At 40.1% G+C, this 23,447-nt stretch overlaps 1 protein-coding gene across 1 annotated transcript; it reads left to right on the top strand.

The window, feature by feature from the left end:
• The first annotated feature begins 102 nt into the window (after positions 1–102).
• On the top strand, positions 103–23,447 carry LOC122159779 (protein adenylyltransferase SelO-like). Its single transcript, XM_042817636.1, has 19 exons — positions 103–352; positions 2,899–3,017; positions 3,256–3,384; positions 4,165–4,229; positions 4,326–4,382; positions 4,483–4,581; positions 8,984–9,051; positions 9,809–9,896; positions 11,624–11,693; positions 12,331–12,403; positions 13,147–13,230; positions 14,480–14,609; positions 15,261–15,305; positions 15,390–15,471; positions 15,563–15,655; positions 17,594–17,673; positions 18,546–18,589; positions 22,484–22,563; positions 23,178–23,447. The coding sequence occupies exons 1-19, from the start codon at positions 103–105 to the stop codon at positions 23,298–23,300; spliced, it is 1,779 nt and encodes a 592-aa protein (XP_042673570.1). The 3' UTR covers positions 23,301–23,447.

Genomic DNA, 23,447 nt, shown 5'->3' with positions numbered 1-23,447 from the left:
AGCCCGGCGCCGCGACCCGCCGCGGGGCGGCCGGGAGGAGGAGGAGGAGGAGGAGCAGTTACGTTCCCCCCCCGGCTCGCCTCCCTCCCGGCAGGGAGAGCCATGCGGCCGTCCCGCCGCGCCGCGGCCGCGCCGAGCCCCGCCCGCGGGGAGGGCGGCAGTGTGGCGGGGCTGTTGCTCCCCGGAGTGCTCGCCTGCCTCGCGTGGCTCTGCGGGGCCCGGGGCCCGCCGGAGCCGTTCTGCCCCGCCGTGCTGGGCCCGAACGCGTCGCGCCTGGAGCGGAGCTGCGACAGGGAGCAGCGGGCGGCTGCCGGCATCGGCGCGTGGGGCCTGAGCTCGGGGAGCCTGCTGGGTGCGCGCGCGGCCCGGGGTGGCGGAGAGAGGGGCGGCTGCTGCTGCTCGTGGGGAGCTGTCATAATGCAGAGGCGGAGAAGTCCCAGTTCAGCGTTAGTACAATCAGCTGGCAGCGATTTCCAGTACCCAAGGCAGTGTAGCATACAGAAATGCTGTAATAGCAAAGGTTATTTCCATATAACCCCGTGTACATTATTAGAGGTGATGATTTGGTGGGTGAGGTGCTTGGCTGCGCTCAGCCCAGAGCAGAGGAGCTGAGGGGAGGCCTGATGGCGGCTGCAGCTCCTCACAGGGAGCGGAGGGCAGCGCTGAGCTGCCCTGTGTGACAGCGACAGGGCTGAGGGAACGGCATGGAGCTGTGTGAGGGGAGGGCAGCTGGGCTCAGGGAATGGTTCTGCACCAGAGGGTGTTCAGGCTTGGAACGGGCTGCACAGGGCTGTGGGCATGGCCCTGAGTGCTGGAGTTAAGACACCAGAGGGTTTGGATTTTAAGTGATCCCTGTGTGGAGCTGGCGGTTGGATTCAGTGAACCTTGGGGGTCCCTTCCAACATATTCTGTTAGACCATGGTTTTCTTCAGGTGGTGGATTTATATGCAGGCATAAGGGCAACAACCAGTGACACACTGTGTGGCAGATGTCTGAAGCAGAATTTGCTGTTAAAAGACATTGAGAAACTTGGCTAACAGCAGGTCTCCTGAGATAATGACAACATTTTAATATTATAAGGGTGATAAGGCACTGGCACAAAGGGTCCAGAGTGGTGTTGGATGCCTGTCCCTGCAGACACTCGAAGTCAGGCTGGCTGGGGCTCTGAGCTCCTGGTGTAGGTGTCCCTGCTCATTGCAGGGGAGTTGGACCAGATGACCTTTACAAGTCCTTCCCAACTCAAACCATTCTGTGATTTTACAAATTGGTGACTGTGAGGCATGGGAATTTAACACAAAACTGTAAAAATATTGCAAGGAGAAATACAAAAATGTGTTAAAAGGCACAGTACTAGTGCAGTGTTATAAAACATATTTGTGCTGTTAGATGGGTCAGAGTAGCTTTGGGTGAAGAAAGAAGTACATCTTTGCATATGCATGCTGCAGCAAGAAGTGCATCCTCTGACCCGTTTATTTACTGTTACACTGCTCAGAGAAGACTTTGGAATGTTACCTGGAGATCATTGCTGCATGTGGACTGTGCCACGGTTACGAGCATGCAGTGACTTCAGCTGTTTGCTGCCATGTTCAGCTGTGGGTGTAGCTCTTCTGACTGCTGCAAATACCTTGTAGAGTTGTGTGTATCTGAGTACAATGTAAAACTGCCTTAGAATCATAGGATCCTTAGACTTGGAAGAGACCTTTAAAGGTCATCCAGTCCAACTCCCCTGCAGTGAACAGGGACACGCATGGATAAATCAGGTTGCCCAGGGCCTGATCTAGCCTGGCCTTGAAAGTCTTCAGGGATGGGGCATCTACCACATCTCTAGGCAGCCTGTGCCAGTGCCTCACCACCCTCACTGTAGAAGATTTTTTCCTTATATCCAAGCTAAATCTGCCCTCTTTAAGCTTGAATCCATTTCCCCTTGTTCTGTCACTACAGACCCTGCTAAGCAGTCCATCCCCTTCTTTCCTGTAGCTCCTCTTTCAATACTGACAGGCTGCTATCAGATCACCTCAAACCCTCTCCAGGCTCCGCAGCCCCAGCTCTCCCAGCCTGTCCTTATAGGAGAGGCATTCCATCCCCGGGATCATTTTTGTAGCCCTCCTCTGGATGCACTCCAGCAGGTCCACATCTCTCTGGTACTGAAGATTCCACATCTGGACACAGTATTCCAGGTGAAGTCCCACCAGCACAGAGCAGAGGAACAGGATCACCTCCCTGTCCACACTTCTTTTGATGCAGCACAGGGTACAGTTGTCTTTCTGGGCTGCAAGGGTGCACTGCTGGCTCATGTCCAGCTTTACACCCACCAGTACTCTGGAGACTCTTCTGATCACACTTGATTGAAAATATGTTTTAGAGCTTGAAATTGGCATGGTCTTCTTGTTCCTTTAACTTCAGGATTCAATTATTCCTTTGAAAAATCTTAAACAGAGTAAGACCCTAAGTTTATCTGGGCTTACTTTTCATACAGGTTTAATTCTGGATAGAAGGAAAAAGCTTTTTGTAATGAGGGAAGTGAGGCACTGGAACAGGTTGCCCAGGGATGTGATTGTTATCCCATCTTCCAAGGTGAGGTTGGATCAGGGCCTGGACAGCCTGATTTACCTGTGTGTGTCCCTGTTCACTGCAGGAGAGTTGGACTAGATGACCTTTGAAGGTTCTTTCCAACTCTAAGGATTCTATGACTCTCTGAATGCATGTTCTGGTAAATTTTGATTCTTTGTTCATTTTATGTGGCTGGTTGATTATTTTTTTTTTAATTGATTCTGAAGTATTTTGATTGAATTTTAAGAGGAAAGGTATCAAGAATAATATGGTTAGGATTGGGGTTTTTTTTGTTGTTATTTTGTTTTCTGTTTTTGTTTTTTACCGTTTCTCATGTGTTTCATACAGATTCTTTCCCAATTGATCCAATCCAAGAAAATTATGTCCGTAATGTGAGAAACTGCATTTTTTCCGTTGTCTATCCCACACCTTTTAAATCCAGAGTTCTTCTTGTGGCTGTTTCAGAGGTTGGTATTATTTTGGATTCTCTCCAGTTTATAACAATTGTTAAAATACGTATTAAAATAGATTTCAATATTCATAAGCTGTTTATTGTTGAGGTGTCAATATATAATTTAAACAAATAGAACATTTAAACCGTATTATGAGATGTCTTCTGATAACAAAGCATATAGACAGCGCATTTTTTTTATCACTGGAATTTTGTTCATATTCAAGGACCACATGTATTATATTTTTCTCCAGGAAGTTATTGAAGATATTTTGGATCTTCATATATCTGTCAAAGAAACCTCTGATTTTCTTCAGTTTGTCAGCGGTGAGAAAGTGTTACATGGGTCTGTTCCTTTGGCCCATAGATATGGAGGCCATCAGGTAACTAACCCTTGTTCGTGCAGGTGGAATTGTGTAGTTCTTTTAATGTGGATTCTACCTTAAACTATATTATTTACTTGAATTATGTACGTATTGTACGTGTTGTAAATGTGTGCCTGTATACCCGTAAGTACTTGAATGTGTGTGAACATTTAGATGGCAGGTTTGCTCTTTGTGGGGGCTGTGGATAGAAGAGATCTACAGTGCTTTTTTGTGGTACCGCGGCTGCTTTCTCTGCCTCTGTTTTCCAAAAAGCAAATTATTCTTATATTTTCTGTTAGCTGCAGAGTCTGCTTTGTACCCCACAGCCTGACAAGGTCTGATTGGTGATAGGTAGTACTGGCTCAGGGGAGTGAAGAAGGGCAGAACCTCACTGAATTCAGCAATAGCGTGATTTGACAAGAGTTAAATTTCATTAAAATAGATGGAATTATTCATGGAAAAGAGTGGTAGAATTTGGTGCATAATTTGCAGTTTAAACCGTGTATTTATTACAAGCCGTGTTGGTTGAAGGGCTCATTATGCAGAAGAGACAGGTCAGTAGCTGGCTTTGTAGCTGGAGGGTAGAGGGAAAATATGGGGATTACTGTGTCTGTGTGTGGTTTCTGATTCATGGTTGGTGTGAGTGTGAAAGTGCTTTAGGGATCAGTATCTTAATTACTCCTGAGCAAATGTGTCATTGTACTGTGTAGATCGCAGCGAACCTACATGCAATTTGTACTGCTTGAGTTTAACTGCTGTTACTCATAGAAGAAACGATTTGTTGTTCATTTCTGCTAGTTTGGCAGCTGGGCAGGTCAGCTGGGGGATGGAAGAGCCCACTTGGTCGGAGTGTACACAAACAGGTGCGATGCCTTCTGAAATGACTGCACTACTTCTGTATTCTGTGCAGCTGCAAACCCCAGGGTGCATTGTTACAAACTCTGAGGGTATTTTTGCAGGCGTGGTGAAAGGTGGGAACTGCAGTTGAAGGGCTCAGGAAAGACCCCATACTCCCGGTGAGTTGCAGTTAATTCATACATAACAAAAGTGGATGTTTTCTGCTTTAGAGTTGCCTAGATTTTGTGACTGTTTTTTTTATTTCTTTGTTGTCTGTAGGAATGGTGATGGAAGAGCTGTGCTTCGCTCTTCTGTGCGGGAATTTCTGTGTAGTGAGGCTATGCATTATCTTGGAATTCCAACAAGCAGAGCTGCTAGGTATTACTCTTTTCTTTTTCACACCTTCCTTAATTAAAGGTAATCTTGTGCCTGAGTTTCGCTGGGCGCCAATAAAGCAGAACAAGGACAGATCTTTCTTTTCACATGTATGCAATTGGAACTCTTTCTTGGATATTCTTTTGGATAAAACTTCCCAGCAATCATGAGCTCCAGCTGTTTACCCATTCACTTTGATGTTTGATATACTTTAAAATATTGTTGTGTTTAAACACAGTATAGTGTACTGTCTTTGTATTGTTCTGAACAGCTGTTGTGCTCTTGGAAGACTGTCTTAACTCAATTACCTTATTTTAATTTGAAATGTGGTTCATTTGTGAAGAAAGTGAAAAGGAGAAATTGGAGTAATCATATCTAACACAACTCCCCTTTCTCATTTTCATAGTACTGCAATCCAAATTCCTTCTATTATATATATGTAACTGTACTTTCACTTCGTATTCACCAGAAAATCTTGCAAAAACAGCAGGACTAGATTGCTGCTCTGTAGTACCCTTCAAGTTTGTGGATAATCAGTGAGTCTGTTGGTACTTGTTACAGTCTGTTATTACACTAAAGTTATACGTTTTGATGAATTTTTCCAGAATCAGGCCAAGCAGGAAAATGTAAAAGTAACTCTTTCTGTGTTGTTATAGCCAGCTATTTGCAATTCTTAAGACTGGTAGGAAAAATGGTTAGATAAACGGGTGATAGTGTTGGAGATAGACTGAAATGTACATAATTATTTCCAACTCCTTATTTATATAAACGCACCTTGAGCAGAGAGAGAATTGTATTAAAAACTCATTTTAAACCAATTCTATTTGAACCAAAGAGGAGTAAAATTCACTCATGTAGATGACCTTCTCAGAATGAACTAAACTGAATTTTTCAGATGATTGTGTTTAAAATGCCAAGTTTATTTTGTGTTCCAAGGGAGTCATATGTCTGTGCTTCAGAATTTCAGGCTTTAAAGAAGTAAATGTACTCTGGAAGAGGCCAATACCCAGCTGCCGCATGTCAGGGTTTCTGTATTTGCAAAGTGTCTGCAACTCTGTAGCATTAATTCTAACACATTTTTTCTGTTGAAGTGGGGTGTTTGTAAATGACATTTTGATGGTTTATTCACTGACTTCACCTTGAGAACCTTTGCTGTTAGCTATTGATGCAAATGTTAAGTCTGCCAGAGCATCAGCAGGGAAGTATGTGGCAAGTTTCTGTGCTTTCTTTGCTGTCGTTTCAACAAATTGTTCAGTGCAAAACCAATGTGAAATTACCACTTAACTTTGTGCCAATTCTATTGAGTACACAGTGTGCTTCAGTTCTCTGCTGGCAGATTGGTAAAACGTGTGGCTCTCTTAACTGCTGTACAAGCTCTCCCAACTGTTTGTGAGACTTCATTTGGAAAAACCCCAGCTGATATCTGTATTCTTCCCCATAGGGAGCTGTAGCACTGAGGCTGGTGAGATTCACTTAGAATTCTTGTAAAACGAGTTTTTGGCAGAATTATAGGGAAAAGCCTTACAGCTTAACCCAGAACACCCAGCAGGTTGGTTTGCTCTATTAATTTCAAGTACTATCTTCCCAATGGGGTGCTACAGTTTGTGACTGTACTGCTTGCTAAATACCATTTTAGTCACATAGTGGGTCTGCCAGCTAGCAGCATCAGGGATGGGGTCAAAGAGGTAAGCCAGTATGCAGTCTTCAATGTGAGATGGCCCTTACATGCACTACACTTAGTGGTCATGCAGAAGAGCATGCAAGGCACTTGGGAGCACGAATTCTAGCCTTTAAGCTCGAGCTAAGGTTATCTTGGCATGTAGTCCCTCTCTTCCTCAGCGAGTGGTGTTCCAGCTGCTGATGTAAGAGTGATTTCAGCTCCCTGTCTCCTGTTGCCAAGTATACCTGCTGCTGTACAGGTAATGGTACTTTCAAACTGGAGGGGCCATTTGAAAACTATTTTTATAGTGGTAGTGTGGTGTCTTGACGCAGCTGCTCAGTTATCTGGCAAGCTTTTAAGTGTTATTTGTTCATTAACTTGTATTAGTAACTACAAAAGTCTTGCTGCCTCTGGATTTTCAGTAAGAAAAGTGCTGGTATTCTGTAGGAGTTTTGTGCAGAATGTGCTAGGGGTTATGCAAATAAAAAAAACCCTTTGAGCAGGGGTCTGAAACAGCAGAACTGAGTACTGTTATTATCCTGACTGCTCTCCTTTCGTGCTCTGATGCCCACTGTTGTACTGGTGTCTGGGGTCTTTTTGAATTTGTTTGTTCTTCTTGAATGATTAAGATTTTTTTCTTTCAGCTCACTCATGTCAGCACTTTGTATCCTTACTCATAGAGACATGGCAATCATTATTTTACTGCTTCAAAAACAACTTTTTCTGGAAAAGAATTCCTAACATTGCTCCAGTAAAGCAATAGCACTGAGAGTGGAACTGTAGCCTCTGGTACTTCATCTGAGACGTTTTTAATTGTTTGCAAAGCCTTCTTTCAATTTTTTGACTTCTGTATATCTTTTCCCTGCTTTTACCTGGAACAGTTCACAGCCTTTTCTTTGCAGTTAATAGAGAACGTTTGGATTAGCTAGCTGCTGCTGCCTTCTGAAATGCAGGAAAAAAAGACTTAGGTAATTTCAAAGCCATAGTTACCATCAATTATTACTGTTGCAAGAATTCCTTCTAATTGCCCCTCTGTGGACAGCCTGTTCCAGTGCTCTGTCACTCTGGCAGTGAAGAAATTCATCCTTGTGTTAATATGGAACTTCCTGTATTCCAGTTTCTGCACATTGGCCCTTCTACTGTTGCTCACTAATGAGAAGAGTCCGCCCCCACTGACTTGACTTCTGCACTTCAGATATCTGTGAACAGTTACGAGATCCCCTCTCAGTCTTCTCCAGATTGCAGAGCCCCTGTTCTCATCCTTTCCTCATTCTGCAGGCCCCTCATCATCTCTGTGGTCCTCTACTGGACTCCTACTTGGAGATCCTCACTTTTCTGAACTGGGGAGCCCATAACTGGACACAGTATTCCAGACGTGGCCTCACAGCACTGACTGCTGGTGAGCACCATTGGTCACAGACCTCCAACCAGAGTCTGTGCCGCTGATCAGAACCTTCTGAGCTCTGCCAGTCAGCCACTTCTCTACGCACCTCACTGTCCACTCATCTGCCCTGCACTTTCTAAGCTTTGTTACAAAGGTCTTGTGGGAGAAAAGTGTCATAAGCCTCGAAGTAGCGTCAAAAGCCTTAGGTTTGTCTACTGTCCTTTTCTGTGTTCCTCCAAGGAAAGTTTGGTTTTGTCTTCTATTCAGCCTTCAACTACCTAAAAGATACCTTAATTACCTGCACTAAATTTCCAGTATTGTGCATCCAGCTATTTTGAATTGAAAGACTTTTCTCAATTAGCGAAAAGCTAAGCAAAAAGCAAAGAATTATATGAATTGGGGTAATTTTTTCCTGCTCTTAGGCTCTCAAATCTGAAGTCTTTAGTGTGTATTGAAGGAAGAATGTTTCCTTCAAAAGATAACACCAGGCATTCCTTCTGCAGGATGGTTACTGTAATCTCGGTTGCTTTGGAGAGAAAACTTTCTAGACATTAACCTTAGGAGAAAATGATGCCCCACATGGCTTATGATGATTGATGCAATTTTCTTCTTTGGATAATAACAGAAAATAGAGTGAAATTACATATTTTATTTTGTAAGATGAGTGTAAATTTTGACATATTTTAAAGCAAGTACAACTGGTTGTTTTCCAAGCACTCACAAATCTCAGTATTTGGATAAATGGGAAAAGATGTGCAGAACTGTAAGGCAATTGAGAGGAAGAAGTTGTTTTTAAAAATTCAAGTACAAGCAATGAAGAAGAAAGAAATAATTATAATGCATCATCAAAATGCATTTGTGTATCAAAGTGCCTTTTTTTGTGTGTTGATGGTTTTTGCAGAGTTCTCAATTGCTGAGGATCCCAGATCTGTCCCTAAGATTACTGAGACAGCAGATTTGGCTCACATAAAAGGCAACCTGATGCAACAATTTGGCTTTTAATTTCTCTCTTTCCAATTTTGCTGCTGTCCTCAGGGGACTTGTAACTTATTTAAGTTATCATTACTCTCATTAATCACTGGGGTTCCAAATGGATGCAGTGCTTTTTCTGAATGCTTCCCTCTCCCCAAGAACAATGTAGGTAGTGGAAAATGGGCAGCACTGCGTAAGTAGAAAGGGAAAGCATGCTGCTAATGAAGCTTGGTAAGCTGCAGCTTTACTGTTTGCCTGTGTTGTTTGTAAAAACAAACTACTCCAGCAAAAGAATTTTCTGAAATAGTCATGTCAAATATACTTTGATCTCCAGCATAAATTAATTTGCCTGTATGAACTTCTTAATTTTCATTTCTTCTTTCTTACAGCTTAGTTGTAAGTGATGACGATGTGTGGAGAGACCAATTTTACAATGGAAATATTAAGAAAGAGAGAGGTAATGAACACATTTCAGAGTAACATGATTTACCACTGCAACTTAATTCCCCGTTGCAAAAATCAACTTTGTCACTTATGTGTAACAGAAATGTGCAATAGGCTTCATTTCATTTACTGAGATTGAAAACCTTCCTGAGAAAATCAGTCTCAAGCACATCTTAGATAAAGAAGTGAAGCCCTATGAACAGACCTGCTATGACTGCAGCATGTAGTGTAGTGTTGCACGTTTTTTTCACATGCCATTACAAAAATGATGTTGGAATCTAGGGAAAATTTCCATCATTCCACAGGCAGTACCATAATGATGGGGCACTACTGTGGCTGCACCATTGCTCCACCCTCTAAGCCTGCCCTGAAAAAGAGTGGGATGGCACAGCGTGGATTAAAATCAGAAGTATTTTACGCTGGTTCGTTCTTTGTTGCTACCTTCTGTGGGGGAGTTGTAATGTTAATGCAGTACTGGAATTTTGCTTGTGTTTGCTGGTATAGTGCATACTGCTAAACAGATGAAGGTGGAGGAGTAAAAAGTACCAATTGCTTTCCAGCAAATTAACCTTTATCATTACAGTGCATGTGTAGCGTAGTGTTGTGTGTATTCACCTGTTACATGTAGAGCATGCTTCTAGAAATACTTGTTAACTATGCACGTGTAAATTATTTGTCTATAGAAAAAACCAGCATGTAATTGATCTACTATGGGATTATTTTACGTTGCTGATACTCCATTTACATTTAAACATGTGTCTGTATTTAAGGTGCAGTAGTGCTCCGTCTTGCCAAATCGTGGTTTCGTATAGGATCCTTAGAAATCTTGGCTCATTCTGGGGAACTGGATTTACTAAGGTTTGCATTTGGTCTTTGTAGTAATTATGTTGCTTCTCCTAACAATCACATCTGTATTGGAATGCATATATGCAGTTGAAATTCAGGCATAAATTATGTAGAAAGGAAGATTGCATCACCTAGAAAGATAACCTGCTGTATTTTCACAAACGTACAAAGGTTCTGAAGACAGAAATAAAATCCCCCAGGTGTTTCTTAAGGCCTGGATCTTGTAAAATCAAAAAGCTATTATAGCTCAAATATTTCTGGTAATTGAGCATTGAGAACAGGGGAAGCTGTATGTTTTGGTAAGAGTTACACATTTAGAGAATAAGGTGTTAGTTTCTCATAGTTGTCAGTGAGGCTAAAGCAGCAGAAATCCCTCGCCCAAGTTTGTTGTATAAGCTACACCCTCCAGGCACACATACTAGGTAAAAATTTATTGCACAAGTTAAACCTCTTAGCAATATTAGCTTCTGTACATTACTTCATCTCAGGCAATTAGCATGGCAGATGTTTTGTTTTAACATTGATCATTCCTCTGTGGAAGCAATGTACTGATTGATAACAACTTGCAATAGCAGTTGTTTTTGGGTGCTTGAAAACAAGAGAGAAGTAGCAGCTGTTGCACATTGCATTAATTGGTAATTCAAGGTTACTTCCCCTTCCGTGATTCTACGCTGTCTTTCCTCACCACCTCCCCCCCTTTTTTTTTTTTTTTTTTCCTTTTTCTTTGAAATCTCACAGGAGTGTTTTGTTGTAAACCAAGAGATTGAGTTAGGGAACTGAATTTAAAATGACACAGCGCTGTTTTTTATTGTTGTTAAAGTACGTGCGAGCAATTGGTGTTAATGAGCACATACAGATCTCTTGTGCTCATACAGAACAGGGGTCCAGGGCAGCCTGATCTCTGAGGCAGTGTGTTGGTCACTCCTCTCACAGCTGGTACTCTGCTAAAGCAGTCGCAGCACGAGGAGAGTTCAGTGATTTGCTCCAACAGCCTGATTAGAATGTAAAATATTTGTGTGCACAGCCTCACAACCCTTGCCCAGGTCCAGCCCTTGCCTGGGTCACCTACCCAGTGTAGGTGGTTCTTACAGCTGCCTGTGCCAGTGGCCCTGGCTACTTCTAACAACAACAGTCCTACATAGAGCTCATAAGTGTACTAATTGCCAGCTGCTCTGCTTTAAATCTGCAAATGGAGCATCTGATAGGTATCACAGTTCTTGATGTATGTATCCCAATTTCCTTAACCTGCTGTGCGTTTAGGGGAATGGCCAGCTGTTATAGCAAGTAACCCTACTTAGTAAGAATTCAGTCATAAAATTTTCAGTGTGGAGAATTCTGACCTACAGTTGTTACTTGCAATGAAGCAGCTTTTTTTGGATCCACAAATTACTTCTTTCCTGAAGTCTGATATGATATTATGCTAAATCAGATCCCATTTGCTCTGGAAATGCAACACATGGGAATAGTTTTAACTCCATGGTAGTCTCTGGTTATAGTTATAACTAGAACATTAGGTTGCATTTCTAAATATTTGGAAGGGCTTAATCCAAAACTAAATAGATAAATAGTAAATAGATAAATAGTAAATAGATGGCATTTTCTAATGCCTGCTTGCAGCAGGCCGTAGGTCAGCATCTGATTATTAAGAAATAAGAGTTCTGAATGCTCAATTCTCAAAGTTATTCTCAATTCTAAATTCTAAAATTTTTCTTTAATGAATTCTGCATCTCATGTTACAGGAAGTTGCTGGACTTCATCATCCAGGAACATTTTCCATCAATAGTCCCCAACAATTCAGACAGGTATCTGGTAAGTATTTTTGAAAGCTAGTTTTGTTTCCCACAAGCTAGTGAGCAAAGCACTGTGCAGAGCTTTGCAAAGTTTGCAGCTTTATAAAGTTTCAACATCTGAAATAATCTTTCAGGTTTTATTAATAAATCATTTACTCTTTGGTTGAAAAACAAAACAAGAAACTGCTTTTTTTTTTTCAAAATCCAGTTGAGCATTCCTTTTTCACCACTTCTGATTATGGATGTGTTTAATGGGAAGCTTCCATTTTCCATTACTTTTTGTTGTCTTGCTGCTCAGACTTTTAAATGAGCAATGGTTACAATGTGATGAATTAGGTTTTTCCTAATGTAGAGCTAGTATGTATCATGTGTTTGTTCCGTATTAAGACTTCTACACTTTTTTTAGTGTATCCACATGTACGTAACTGTGTTCTTTAGTGCATCTGTGTGCATTTATGTAACAACAGTCTCTGCTGAATGAAGCCATTTTGTAGTCACATCATTTAGGTTGTGAGCGAATGATCCCAGTTGGCAGAGATCACAGATGCACATTTAAAAACAGAATTGTACAAAGTATTTCTGACGTAAATCAAATGTTTATGTTGCTTATTGTATTCTGTAGTTTTATGTGAAGTAAAACGTGTATTTGATTTTAGGAATTTTTCTCTACAGTCGTATCAGAGACAGCAAATGTGATTGCATTGTGGATGTCTGTGGGTTTTGCACATGGTAAGCTGCAGTAGATATTGTCACGGTGTTGGCTTTACAGGAGTGACTCTATAATTAATTACTTAAAGATGGCTTTTATTTGTTCCTTTGTTCTGCAGTCCTTCCAACGTCCTTGCCTGCAGCAGTATCTGTTATGCATTAATACTATGCGATTCTTTTCATAACAGAGTTGAGAAAAATTCCTGATCTTTTCCGTCTGACTTTAACTGGCAGGAACAAAGAACACAGCCAGAGCATGGGTTTTCCAGTATTGCCGTGATTATCTTGATGTGCAAAGATGTGTGAGTTTAATTGCTCAGGATTTGATGCATCTATATAAGAACCTGTCCTTTTACAGTGGATGTTCTGTGTAGGATAGAGTGCTGCCCACCCTGGTTTCAGGTTTGTATTATGAAAAATAAAGTAGCACCGTGTTGCTAATACAGCACACGGTCCACGTGCAAAGAAACTTAACTGAGGGACTGTGCAAGATGCTGTTCCAACACTGTGTCACACTGAATGGAAGAGGAAAGAGTGCCATCTAGGTATGGACAGCAGATGCAAGATAATATAACAAACAGTTGCTAATTTTCATACTTCATACATCTGCCAGGTCAAGAATAAAAGAGACAAGTTTGTTTTCCAGAATCTGATTTCTGCAAAGGAACTTCTCTAGTTGTCTAGATTCAGTGGATTGATTTTACAGCAAATCTAGAGTTCAGGTGGAATGTTACCTTTTGTTTCTCCTTCTTGTTTAATTGTAGGTGTGTGCAATACAGATAACTTCAGTCTGTTATCCATAACAATAGATTATGGTCCATTTGGATTTATGGACTCCTATGACCCAAGTGAGTGTGGCACTTTTTTTTTTAAATGCAATTTTTGACAAGACATAAATCACTTGTATTAGTCTGTGCAATTTCTTCTAATGTTATTAGCAAAAAAATCCCAAGAATGTGTATTGTTTGAACAGTTTTAGGGGGAAAAATATATTAAAGACCAGTTTTATAATATGCCATACAGGTTATATTTTGGTTGCTAAAAGTTGGAAAATAAATCTCACTATTAAGCCTATTTTCACAAAGAATGCTTCCTATTGCATTTCACTGATTCAATAGATGGTAGAACAGAAACCTCTAAAACTAAAAATTGCATATTGCTGTAAGCAGCCTATGGCAAAAGTTGTCTGCAACTCTGCATGCATCATGCTCTGGCTTTGCAGTCACAGCAGCTCTAAGGAAGGAAAAGAAATCAAACCTATCCTGTCATGGCATACGCATATGAAACTGAATATGTGAACTCAGTCTGGGATTGATTAATGCAAATGCAGCATATACATAAATGCATTACATTTGATTATTGTTAAAAGATCTCATCTGAGCAATGCTCAGAGCCAGTAGTGGCTACTTGTCTTGCAGTCTGTTTTCATGAGCGTGCAGCCTCAAATTAATGAAAGCTCTTGAGCACAGGTATTATTTGACTTCCGTTGTACTGAAAAAAACAGGTCTTTTCTGGCTTTAGGTCTTACATCTGGGTACCCTGTCACTTATGTAGTGCGTATTTATCTCCCAGATAAGGATTTCCATACTTAACACATCTGATATAATTTTTCCAGGAATGAAGGTGTAACAGTTGCCTATGCAGCTCAAGTATCATTCAGGTGGTCTGGGTTTTTTAAATGCATGCTTATACATGTTATTTTTTAATTGTAAATCCTTAATCTAGTTGTGCAGTTGTTTTATACTTTTTGTACTTAGTAGTAGCACTGTATGTAGTAAAAACACTGAACAAAATGTTTTTAGTATTTAATTTTTTAGAAAAACATCTGAATTTACTTTGTATTTTCAAGTTGGAAAATCCCACCTATGACATATGGAAGTTAATCTGAGAGAGATTTCTTAGGCTTGCAAATATTAGATCTTGAGTTAATCCACTGTAAATAAACAACTTTGTGATCTGAGTTTAAACATTTCAATATCTTCAGCACTTTTATTAGTTTGCTGCCTAAGTACAGAAATGAACACACATCAGTATTTTAACATTGATTGTTTATTTTAATTACTCTGTTGTGGAAGAGTAATGTTTTGTTTGAAACAGATTTTGTTCCAAACACATCCGATGATGAAGGGAGGTATAAGATAGGAAACCAGGCAAATGTTGGGCTGTTTAATCTGAACAAGCTGTTACAAGCACTGAAGCCTTTATTGGATCCCAGGCAAAAACAGCTGTAAGTAATCATTTAAATACCTAAACACTTAACTGGGAGAGATGTGAGACCATCTAATCACCATATGCATAGGGAAGAAAGAGATGAGCTTTGAAAATCTTTTTTTTTTCCTAGGTGGAAACTGGTCCTGAACTAGTTATTGGCTAGCATAAGAGGGAAGGGGAGTGTTTTCTGTTAACCACAAATAATAGCAAAATCTATCTGGAAGCCTGTCCTAGATGTCATGGGGCCCCTTCTTCCTAAGGTCCTAACATAGGACCTTTGCCTGTAGGTTCCTGTTATGGGTTTTCCTAGCGTGTTTTTTAAGGTGCTTACATATGAAGACCATCCTTCTGAAATAATGAGGTAGTGTTTCAGCATCCTTTTGTAAAGATTCCTGATGTAAATCTTCTTGTCTACAGTTTAAACTCCTGACTTCTTACTCAATATGAAAATGAAAGAAAGACTGTGGGTTTTTTTCCTTGCAACAGCTATGGATTTGTCTGTATTTGGTGTTTCCTCTCAGACTTTTTCATAACACATATCTCTTTTGATTCAGAATATCAATGTTTGTGAAATATCAGAAGTTTCCATCCTAAGTTTGCAATAGGGTTATGCCCACAGTAGAGTTGTAGTTCCAGAGAATTTAACATTCATTTTTTTTCTTTGCAGAGCTTCCCAGATTTTGGAAGAGTATGGCCAAACCTATAATGCCCGGTATGCAGGTCCAGACTCACACCCTACAGTCCCAATACTACAAACTACCATGTGACAACTTCCTTACTGTGTTGCTATTTTCAGTTTTACAGAATTGTTCAAGAGAAAACTGGGGCTTCTTGGGGACAGTGAGGATGATAACTATTTGATTGCTTTTCTTCTAAAAGTGAGTTTGTTTTGCTCATCTTGTTATCAAACATCTGAACTGATGTACTCCATTTTTAAAAGCACTGATACAAATCTCTCTGGTTCACTAGCTCATGGAAGATACAAAGGCTGATTTCACAATGACATTTCGACAGCTCAGTGAAATTACTGCAGACCAATTAAAGGAGCTCCATATTCCTGAGGTATTCATTAATACAGGCATCCCATTTTAGGAACACACAATATCAAATGAGTGAATCAGGTTGGAGAAAACCTTGAAATAATATGGAGAATGTTGTTCACTTTCCCTGGGAAGTGCCACTGTCTTTCCCTAACTTTTGACTTACTTCCGTTTATCATTGAATGGAAACTTAAAAGGCCTTTTTAGGGAGAAGAAGGAATTCGTGCGTGGAGCATGCTATGAAGATAACGAGTTACTGTTTCTTTTTCCAGTTGTGCTATAGATAATTAAATGATCTTGACCAAGTTCTGTGGTTTTTAGTCTTCTGCTAAGAAAGAAGTATAATCTGACCTGTTCTGTGAATGTGAAGCCATTGGTGATTAAAAAGTGTAGGTTTTTGAGAGGAAAGCAGAAAACAAAACAAAAAACCAACCAACCAGAAAAAGAAAAGAACAGAAATGAAAAGAGCTATATTTGTGCAATTAATCATTTGTACAGACAGTGCGAACTGTGTATGAAAGGAAGAAAGGAAGCCTCCTTCATACAGTATGGAGCCACTCAGACTATGGAAGTAGTGCCATTTTTGGCAAATGTATCTTCCCCTTTAAAGCTGCAGGCTCAAGGCCTATCAATCCTGATGCAGTTGTGACACTGCTGCTATGCTGAGGGTCGTTTGCAGCCTTCACTTGATAGAAGGTGACTTTCTTTTGTGTTCAGTTTTTTTTTTTTTCCCCATACACTTTAATGGTGCAACTCACAAATTTTGAGACCCAAACTGATGTGGTACAGCAGCAGAAATCTGATGCAGGTGAAAATTCTAATTCTTTTTTTGAAGTTTTTCAAATGAAACTGTGCTCTCATGTTGTTGATTCATTTACTTTGTTGGTAGCAAAGTACATTCTCATATTGATTTATATGTTATTAATGTTATTTTTTCAAGTGTAATCCAAAATTGATCTAAAAATGTTCAAAACCTTTGGGAACACTGCAGGCATCCTTACATTTAGTAATAATATTTGAAATTCCTGCTAAAGCAGCTGAACCCTGCACATCTTATAACAAGTGCTTGGATCCCATTCTCACCTGTTACCTGCTTCCCTGACCCTCAGCTTGTAATTAATGTAATTTTAACTCAATTGTATACTCAAATGGGGTTTTCATTATATTTTTGTACTTCCAGATGTAATTGAACCTTTGTTTCATTCTTGCTTTAAATTTCCCACACTCAACATCACTGTTACCATTTTTTTTTCTTTTTCCTTTGTTCCTTGTGTATCTGCTATTTATTTCCTTTTATCTCTGTCCATTACTTTCTAATCTGTTCTTTCTCTGATGTTTACTTTTTGCCTTTATGCTTTGGCTGCTTTCTCTCAACTGAGCAATCTGAAGCAGCTGTTCTCAGTCAGGGAAGCCCAGTTTGTGGTGGTGGTCCAGCACTGGAAGTGAGAAGCCCAAGCTGTTCTGTCTCCTTGCCTTTCTTCCCTCCTATTGTTCATAATGCTCTCCTATGCCCGGAGCCTTAAGTTGCCCTCTTTCCCCATGCTTTCTTTTTTTTTTTTTTTGTTTTTTAATCAATATCTGTTCCTTATTCTTTGTGGAAAAATAAAAGACTCTGTTCCTTATTTGCAAATACGTCTGATCCACGCACGTACAAAGAGCAGAAGAGCAGAATGTTTAAGTATTGAAAAACAAAATTGGTCAAAAGATAAGCTAAGGAAAAATAGGGGACAAGTGCTGAAGGTATTTAGGTAGAATTTGCTGTAAGAGATGGGCTAATATGGATGTCAAAACTGAGTAATTTAAATAGAGGAAAAGATGCAAGTAGAGTTTAGGGAAGAAAATTTGTTGAAGGTTCACTGTGTGTTTCTCCTTATATGCTTTCTCTGATTGCTCATTTTGGTTTTTGCTTAACAGGAATCAGGTCCTGCTTACCTGTCACTAACATTTTCTTTCCCCTTAGGAGTTCTGGGCCCTGCAGGATCTGGGAAAACACGAGTTATTTTCAGAATGGGTTGCTATGTACCTCTCACGGTTAGATGGGTGAGTCTGAAGAAGTTTCAAGTGTAAAAGTAAAACCAGCTGTGTGTTTGCCAGAAGATGGCAACTTTAGTCTGCAGTGATTCATTTGATCTTTAGTCGGACTGCTAAACTGTAATGCCTTTCTTTTTTTTGTCTTTGTGGTTTTAGATTGTGCTAGCTTCTGTAATAATTACTATTGTAACTCTGGTTTGACACAGAAGTACATAAAAATGGAAAGGGAAGAGTGGTCTGTGTTTGTTCTCCTTTGGGGAATGATTAAATTTCTTCAGTAAATAGGTTTTGTTAAAATAGGAGTCCTGTATGTTCATTCCAAGAATCAGAAAGTCAGGCTGTGCAAATGCATAGAGATGGGTACTATTTCATTGCTGACAGTGCATACTAATGTGATAGTATTGCCTTGGGATGACAGGGATGGAAGCTGGATGGCTCTGTGTATAAGGGCTGTGTTTAAACACCACAGTTACTGTGTAGATGGGGACATTCATGCTAGAACTTCCTACCAGCTCTTTTATCTTCAGTCGATCAGAAAAAATCAGTGCACTTTTCTCAGTCATATCTGCTATGCATGGCTGACAGCAGTGAAAAGTACATATCAGACACTTGGAAATTTTAGTCAGAACCCAAATTCTGAGAAGGTGGAAATTGAATTGTTGTGTGCTGATGGCTTGAGAAAGGGTTAGGAGTGACATGAAAGAGAAATGAATATACAAGTCAGTGTTTGTTGAATCATTGTGAATCAGTTGATGGAATTAGCTGCTTACTGACTCTGTTCACAACAGAAGAAAGGCTGAAAGGTGTCACGAGTAAGGAAAATCTAAGGAACTTTCACAAGTAATTCTTAAATTTTTTTTGAATTTTATTCTTATATTTAGTAACAAGGGTGATTCAGACATCAAGAGAAGAAGAAGAATGACAAGTAAGTAAAATAAGTCAAAGGAAGTAGTACACTTAGAGATGGCAACCAACTTCTTATATAGGTTTGTTGCTGGCTCTCCTGCTTGTTCCATGACTTGGTGCTTATGGACTGCATTTTTTTTTCCCTTTTGATACCTTTAAAGAACTTGAGAATTATTGGCCCATAGGAACGTGCTCACTGTATTTTGTGATGTCTCAAGTGAGGCTTTGCTCAGAAGAACATTATTCTTCTCCTGTAAAGAACCTTTGATAACATCAAGAAATGTTTTTGTAGCCATCCTGTGCTGGCTCCATGGGCTGGGATTTGTAGGAGTTTCAAACGTGTCCATATTGTTTTTGTATATTATAAAGGATTCATATTTTTGATTGATTGATTAATTTAGTGAAGCAGGGGAGAAAAACCCTCATTTAATTGGGAAAGTAGTCCTTAGAGGAAGGCATGGTTCTCAGAGATTAAATATTCTATTTTCTCCCTCCAAGTTACTTTAAATCCAAAATGGTAAAGATGCATAGGTGTCTTCACAACAGAAACAGTGGTTATGAAATTGGACTTTTTTTTGTTGGTCTGCAATTATCTGAGGTAAATTTGTGTGATTTGCCTACCACAGTGAGCAACTGAAAATCTCTGGACAAAAGAGAGTGAAGCCAAAAGGGGGATCTGCCAAATTGTGCATAAGAGGCTGTATGAGCTTTACTGTCATACTGCTGTGCAGGTGCTTTATTTGCATCTCTAGCAGAAATGGCTCTCCTTTCTCATCAGGTATTGATTGGCTGATTTGTTCAGAAGCTTGAATTGATTTAGCTGGAAGAGGCAGGAGATGGTGCCAAGTTTCAACAATAAGATAGGTTTTCAAATTAATGTTCCATCTGTTTTTAAGAATTTAAGAAAGTTGATATGAGAATAGTTACCTTTAGGGCTTGTTTTACTGGTTGTGTTCTGGTATGGTTGGGAAGTTTCAGCTGAGACCCTGAGGCTGTTCACTCAGCTACTGTTTTGAAGTTCCCAGCTTTCCTCACCTAAAATTTAAGGCTGGGAACTGTCTAAACACAGTTTTTCAATGCTTGCTATGTTTCTATGTTTTTGTGTATCTGCTTTTACAGAGGACTGGCATTCCAGTTGTTGGAATGTTCCAAATCAGAAAAGCTCCCAGTCTGGGGATGATCTTCTGTAAACCAGCACTGTGTTTTCCACACACATCTCAGAGGATGTTATGGGATAGGAGGCAGACAAAGAAGGGGGAGGTTTTGAAGGTTTTGGTCTCAGCTTTGTTAGAGACCAAAATTGGATATGTGAAGATTCGTGGATGAATTAGCTGTGTTCTGTGTAACTGGCCATGTTCCTGCAGCACAGCTAGCAGAGCTTACTAACGGGATACTGAGAGCAATTTGTTGTTTTCTATAAAATTGTATTTTTAAACAAAGATCAACACACTTTGTAACGTTTCTGCTAGCTTCTAAGTATTAAAGTGTGAGTGAAGGTTCTTCACCCTGCTGTGACCCCTCCCATGAAATCCTTGCCATATAAGCCCAATACAACTGTGCATTTTTACACAACAATTAATGTTAAAAACAAAACTGTCAAGCTTTTCTCTGGATTTTTATATGAGGTTTTTAAGTCCCACTAAATTTTTTATTGCTGTTCTAACTATTGGCTGCCCTTGAACGTTTTGTCATTAACAGCTCTCTATTCATTGCTTTTCCCTTGTTATTACTAAGTGTAGAGGAATATCTTCAAATGCTTCAAGGTAATGTGCTTTAAATTGATCACATATCATGATCTTTATTTTTTTTTCTCCCTTGACTTGGTTTCCAGTTCTTCATAGCACTTTGTCTTGCATTGCGTAGCCTCAGCTCCTTTAGGAGTTGATGAAAAAATTTTGACAATCTAAATCCCAATAAAGTCTGTCACTGTATTTCCTTATAAAAGCAATATGTTAAAAAAGAAAAAAAGAGGAAAAAAATTGTAGACCACGTCATAAAACACGTGAAAGGGCACAAATTTTCTTATATTTTGTCCTTTTCTTATCTGGCTCTTCTTATTCTTTCAAAGTTATCTCGTCTCTTGTGTTAGTTACAGATATTTTTAACTCCACTGTGAAACTTGTCAATTTGCAGTTTCTAAGATAATATTTCTGGGACAAATACTCCTGCTGGTATGAGTCATGGCTTTAATGTGGATTATCATTTTTGTATGAGTCACGTTAAATTATCCTCCTCCTTAATATTCTTTTATATTGTTCTCATACTTAACTGAAAACCATTTACTGGATTAAATAAAATTCTCAGCCACAGCAAATTATTTTACCAAGTGGTAACAAAAGATTATTTTTTTTAGTGGTTAGGGCAGGGTGTTGTTACAACTGTGTAGGAGTGATTGAGATTCCCAACAACCAGTCCTATTTGTTGGTTTTCATTTAATTTATGTAAGTCCATGTAGCACAATGTGCGTGCTGATGTGAAGAAGAATTCCTGTATTTGAATGGACTGTGTTTCAGTCTTAACTCTCAAGGAAGTTAGGACCTGAACATGGAATCATAGACTCGTTTGAGTTGGAAAGGACTCTTAAAGGCCATGGGGTCCAACCCCCCAGCAATGAACAGGGACACCTACACTGAATCGGGTCCTCAGAGCCCTGTCCAGCCTGACCTTGAGTGTCTCCAGAGATGGGGCATCCATCACCTCTCTGGGGAACTTGTCATCACCCTTTGTGTAAAAAACTTCTTCCTTATATTCAGTCTGAACATCCCTTAGTCCCAGCATATCATTATGTGACTTGGGCAGCCTGTGTAATGGAGGAATGTTCCTTTTGTCTGGCTTTGTGCTGGTGGAGATGGAGTGCATCTGGTTTTAGCCCACATTCTTGTTTTGTGAAAGAGCTTCACCTCTATTTTAGCAGGACCACGAGTGGTCAGAGTTCAGTACTTACAGAAGAAAGTGATTTCTGTCCTTTACTTTTTTAAATGACGTAAAGACACACACTGCTGTATCTCAAATCTGGTGGCTCAAAATGGCTGCCATTCAGTTCCAAACATAAAGAATTTAGTTGTATTGCGATACATAAAATAATCACTAAGTGTTGTTTTGCTGATTAGATAGCTTCAGTAAATTCTAGTTTGTTAGCTGGTTAAATGGAGCATTCTTTAGAGGCTGTGTGTATTACAGAGAAGTCTTTGCTGTGCTCAGCACTGACTGTCTGCAGGGGGCTATGGAACATGAATTGAGTCCTGTGCTTGTCTGACCACCGAGCTTTTGGAGGAGTGAGGCCACACTTTTTCTCAAATGCGTCAGTTATTTGGGTAGTCAACAAGGATGAAGCAGTACAAGGAGATGCAAGTGGGCTGCTTTCCCAATTCCTTTTCTCCTGTGCTGGAGAGACAAAAAGAGGTGGATTGAGATAAAGACAACGTTAACAGGTACAGTGAAAGTGGCAAAGCAAAATAAAAAGATCATTTGCTTCTTCCCTTTAGCAGGCAGATGTTCAGCCACCAGGAAAGCAGGAATATTAGTATTTGTTTTTTTGATCTCCAGGAATATAGTGGCAACATCAAAATCTGCTTTCCAGCAGTGTGGCAGGAATGTAAGCTGTGGCAAACAAAACGCTTTAGAGAAGCTGCTGGAGCTCGTAGCAGGGAAGCCTCTTTGAATCACTCTGATGTTCTACTTTTTGTTTTACATGTGGGTGATGTGACTTCGGCATTGCTCCTTGTGCAAATTAAAAAGTTATTTTTAGCAGCTCACAGATAAATACATTCATTCTTTTTTCCTTTTTATGCAGTTTTTTTTTTTATCAGCAAATTAAATCTCCCTGAAGGTTTCAATGACATTTGCAATGATTGTGATTTGCTTCTGTTGATTTTTGCTAACTAAATTTAACATGATTTACTTTTGGTTTCAGCTGTTAATCCTAGATACGTGCTTAGGAATTGGATGGCAGAATCAGCAGTGCAGAAAGCTAACCTGAATGATTTTTCAGAGGTAAAATTAGTCCGCTTTTTTTCTGGAGATATCAGCTAATAATTGACATAGAATCGTATCATAGAATACCTGGGTTGAAAAGGACCACAATGACCATCTAGTTTCAGCCCCCTGCTCTGTGCAGGGTCACCAACCAGCAGGCCTGGCTGCCCAGAGCCACATCCAGCCTGGCCTTGAATGCCTCCAGGGATGGGGCATCCACAACCTCCTTGGGCAGCCTGTTCCAGTGCGTCACCACCCTCTATGTGAAAAACTTCCTCCTGGTACCTAACCTGAATCTCCCCTGTCTGAGTTTAAAACCATTCCCCCTTGTCCTAATGTCTGTGAATGTTAATGAAAAGGCGGTTGCATTTGCTCATTGAATGCATAGTACACCATGGCCAACATTGTTTTATGTCCTAACGATAACTTATTATTAATACTATTGCTAATATTAGCAATATGAGGAGTGTTAATTAAATTGTTTACCATAATAACGGCAGCACTACTCATAGCAATCAACTCGTGGAATTGTTTCTGGAGCAAGGAGGGTGCATAATGTGAGGTGGCAGAGACTGCTCGGATTTGCAGGAAAACGTTTTGTATAAAAACATGCCCAATTTAATTGCTTCTAGGCTCAGCTCCTGCAGCAGGTCTTACAGCGTCCCTTCCAGAGGCAGCAGGCTGCAGAGAAGGCAGGCTATGCCCTGCGCCCGCCCGCTTGGGCCAGGGGTCTTAAAGTGAGCTGCTCGTCCTGAGGGAAGCTTGAACAAGGAGAACTGTCGGACTTCAGACCTTCTGATGGGAGCGAGGAAGCCGCACTCCCTCGTGCATTGTGGACTGGAATCTGCTGCTCTGCTAGACAACTTCTTGACCAACTTTATAAAGTCTAAAGATTAAAGAAA

The sequence above is a fragment of the Centrocercus urophasianus genome, unplaced genomic scaffold (assembly GCF_019232065.1).
Source record: "Centrocercus urophasianus isolate 14NV4802_14NV808 unplaced genomic scaffold, USGS_Curo_1.0 seq_16, whole genome shotgun sequence".
Classification (NCBI taxonomy): Eukaryota; Metazoa; Chordata; class Aves; order Galliformes; family Phasianidae; genus Centrocercus; species Centrocercus urophasianus.
The sequence above is the reverse complement of the archived record's forward strand: the minus strand, read 5'-3'. Positions and strand labels throughout refer to the sequence as shown.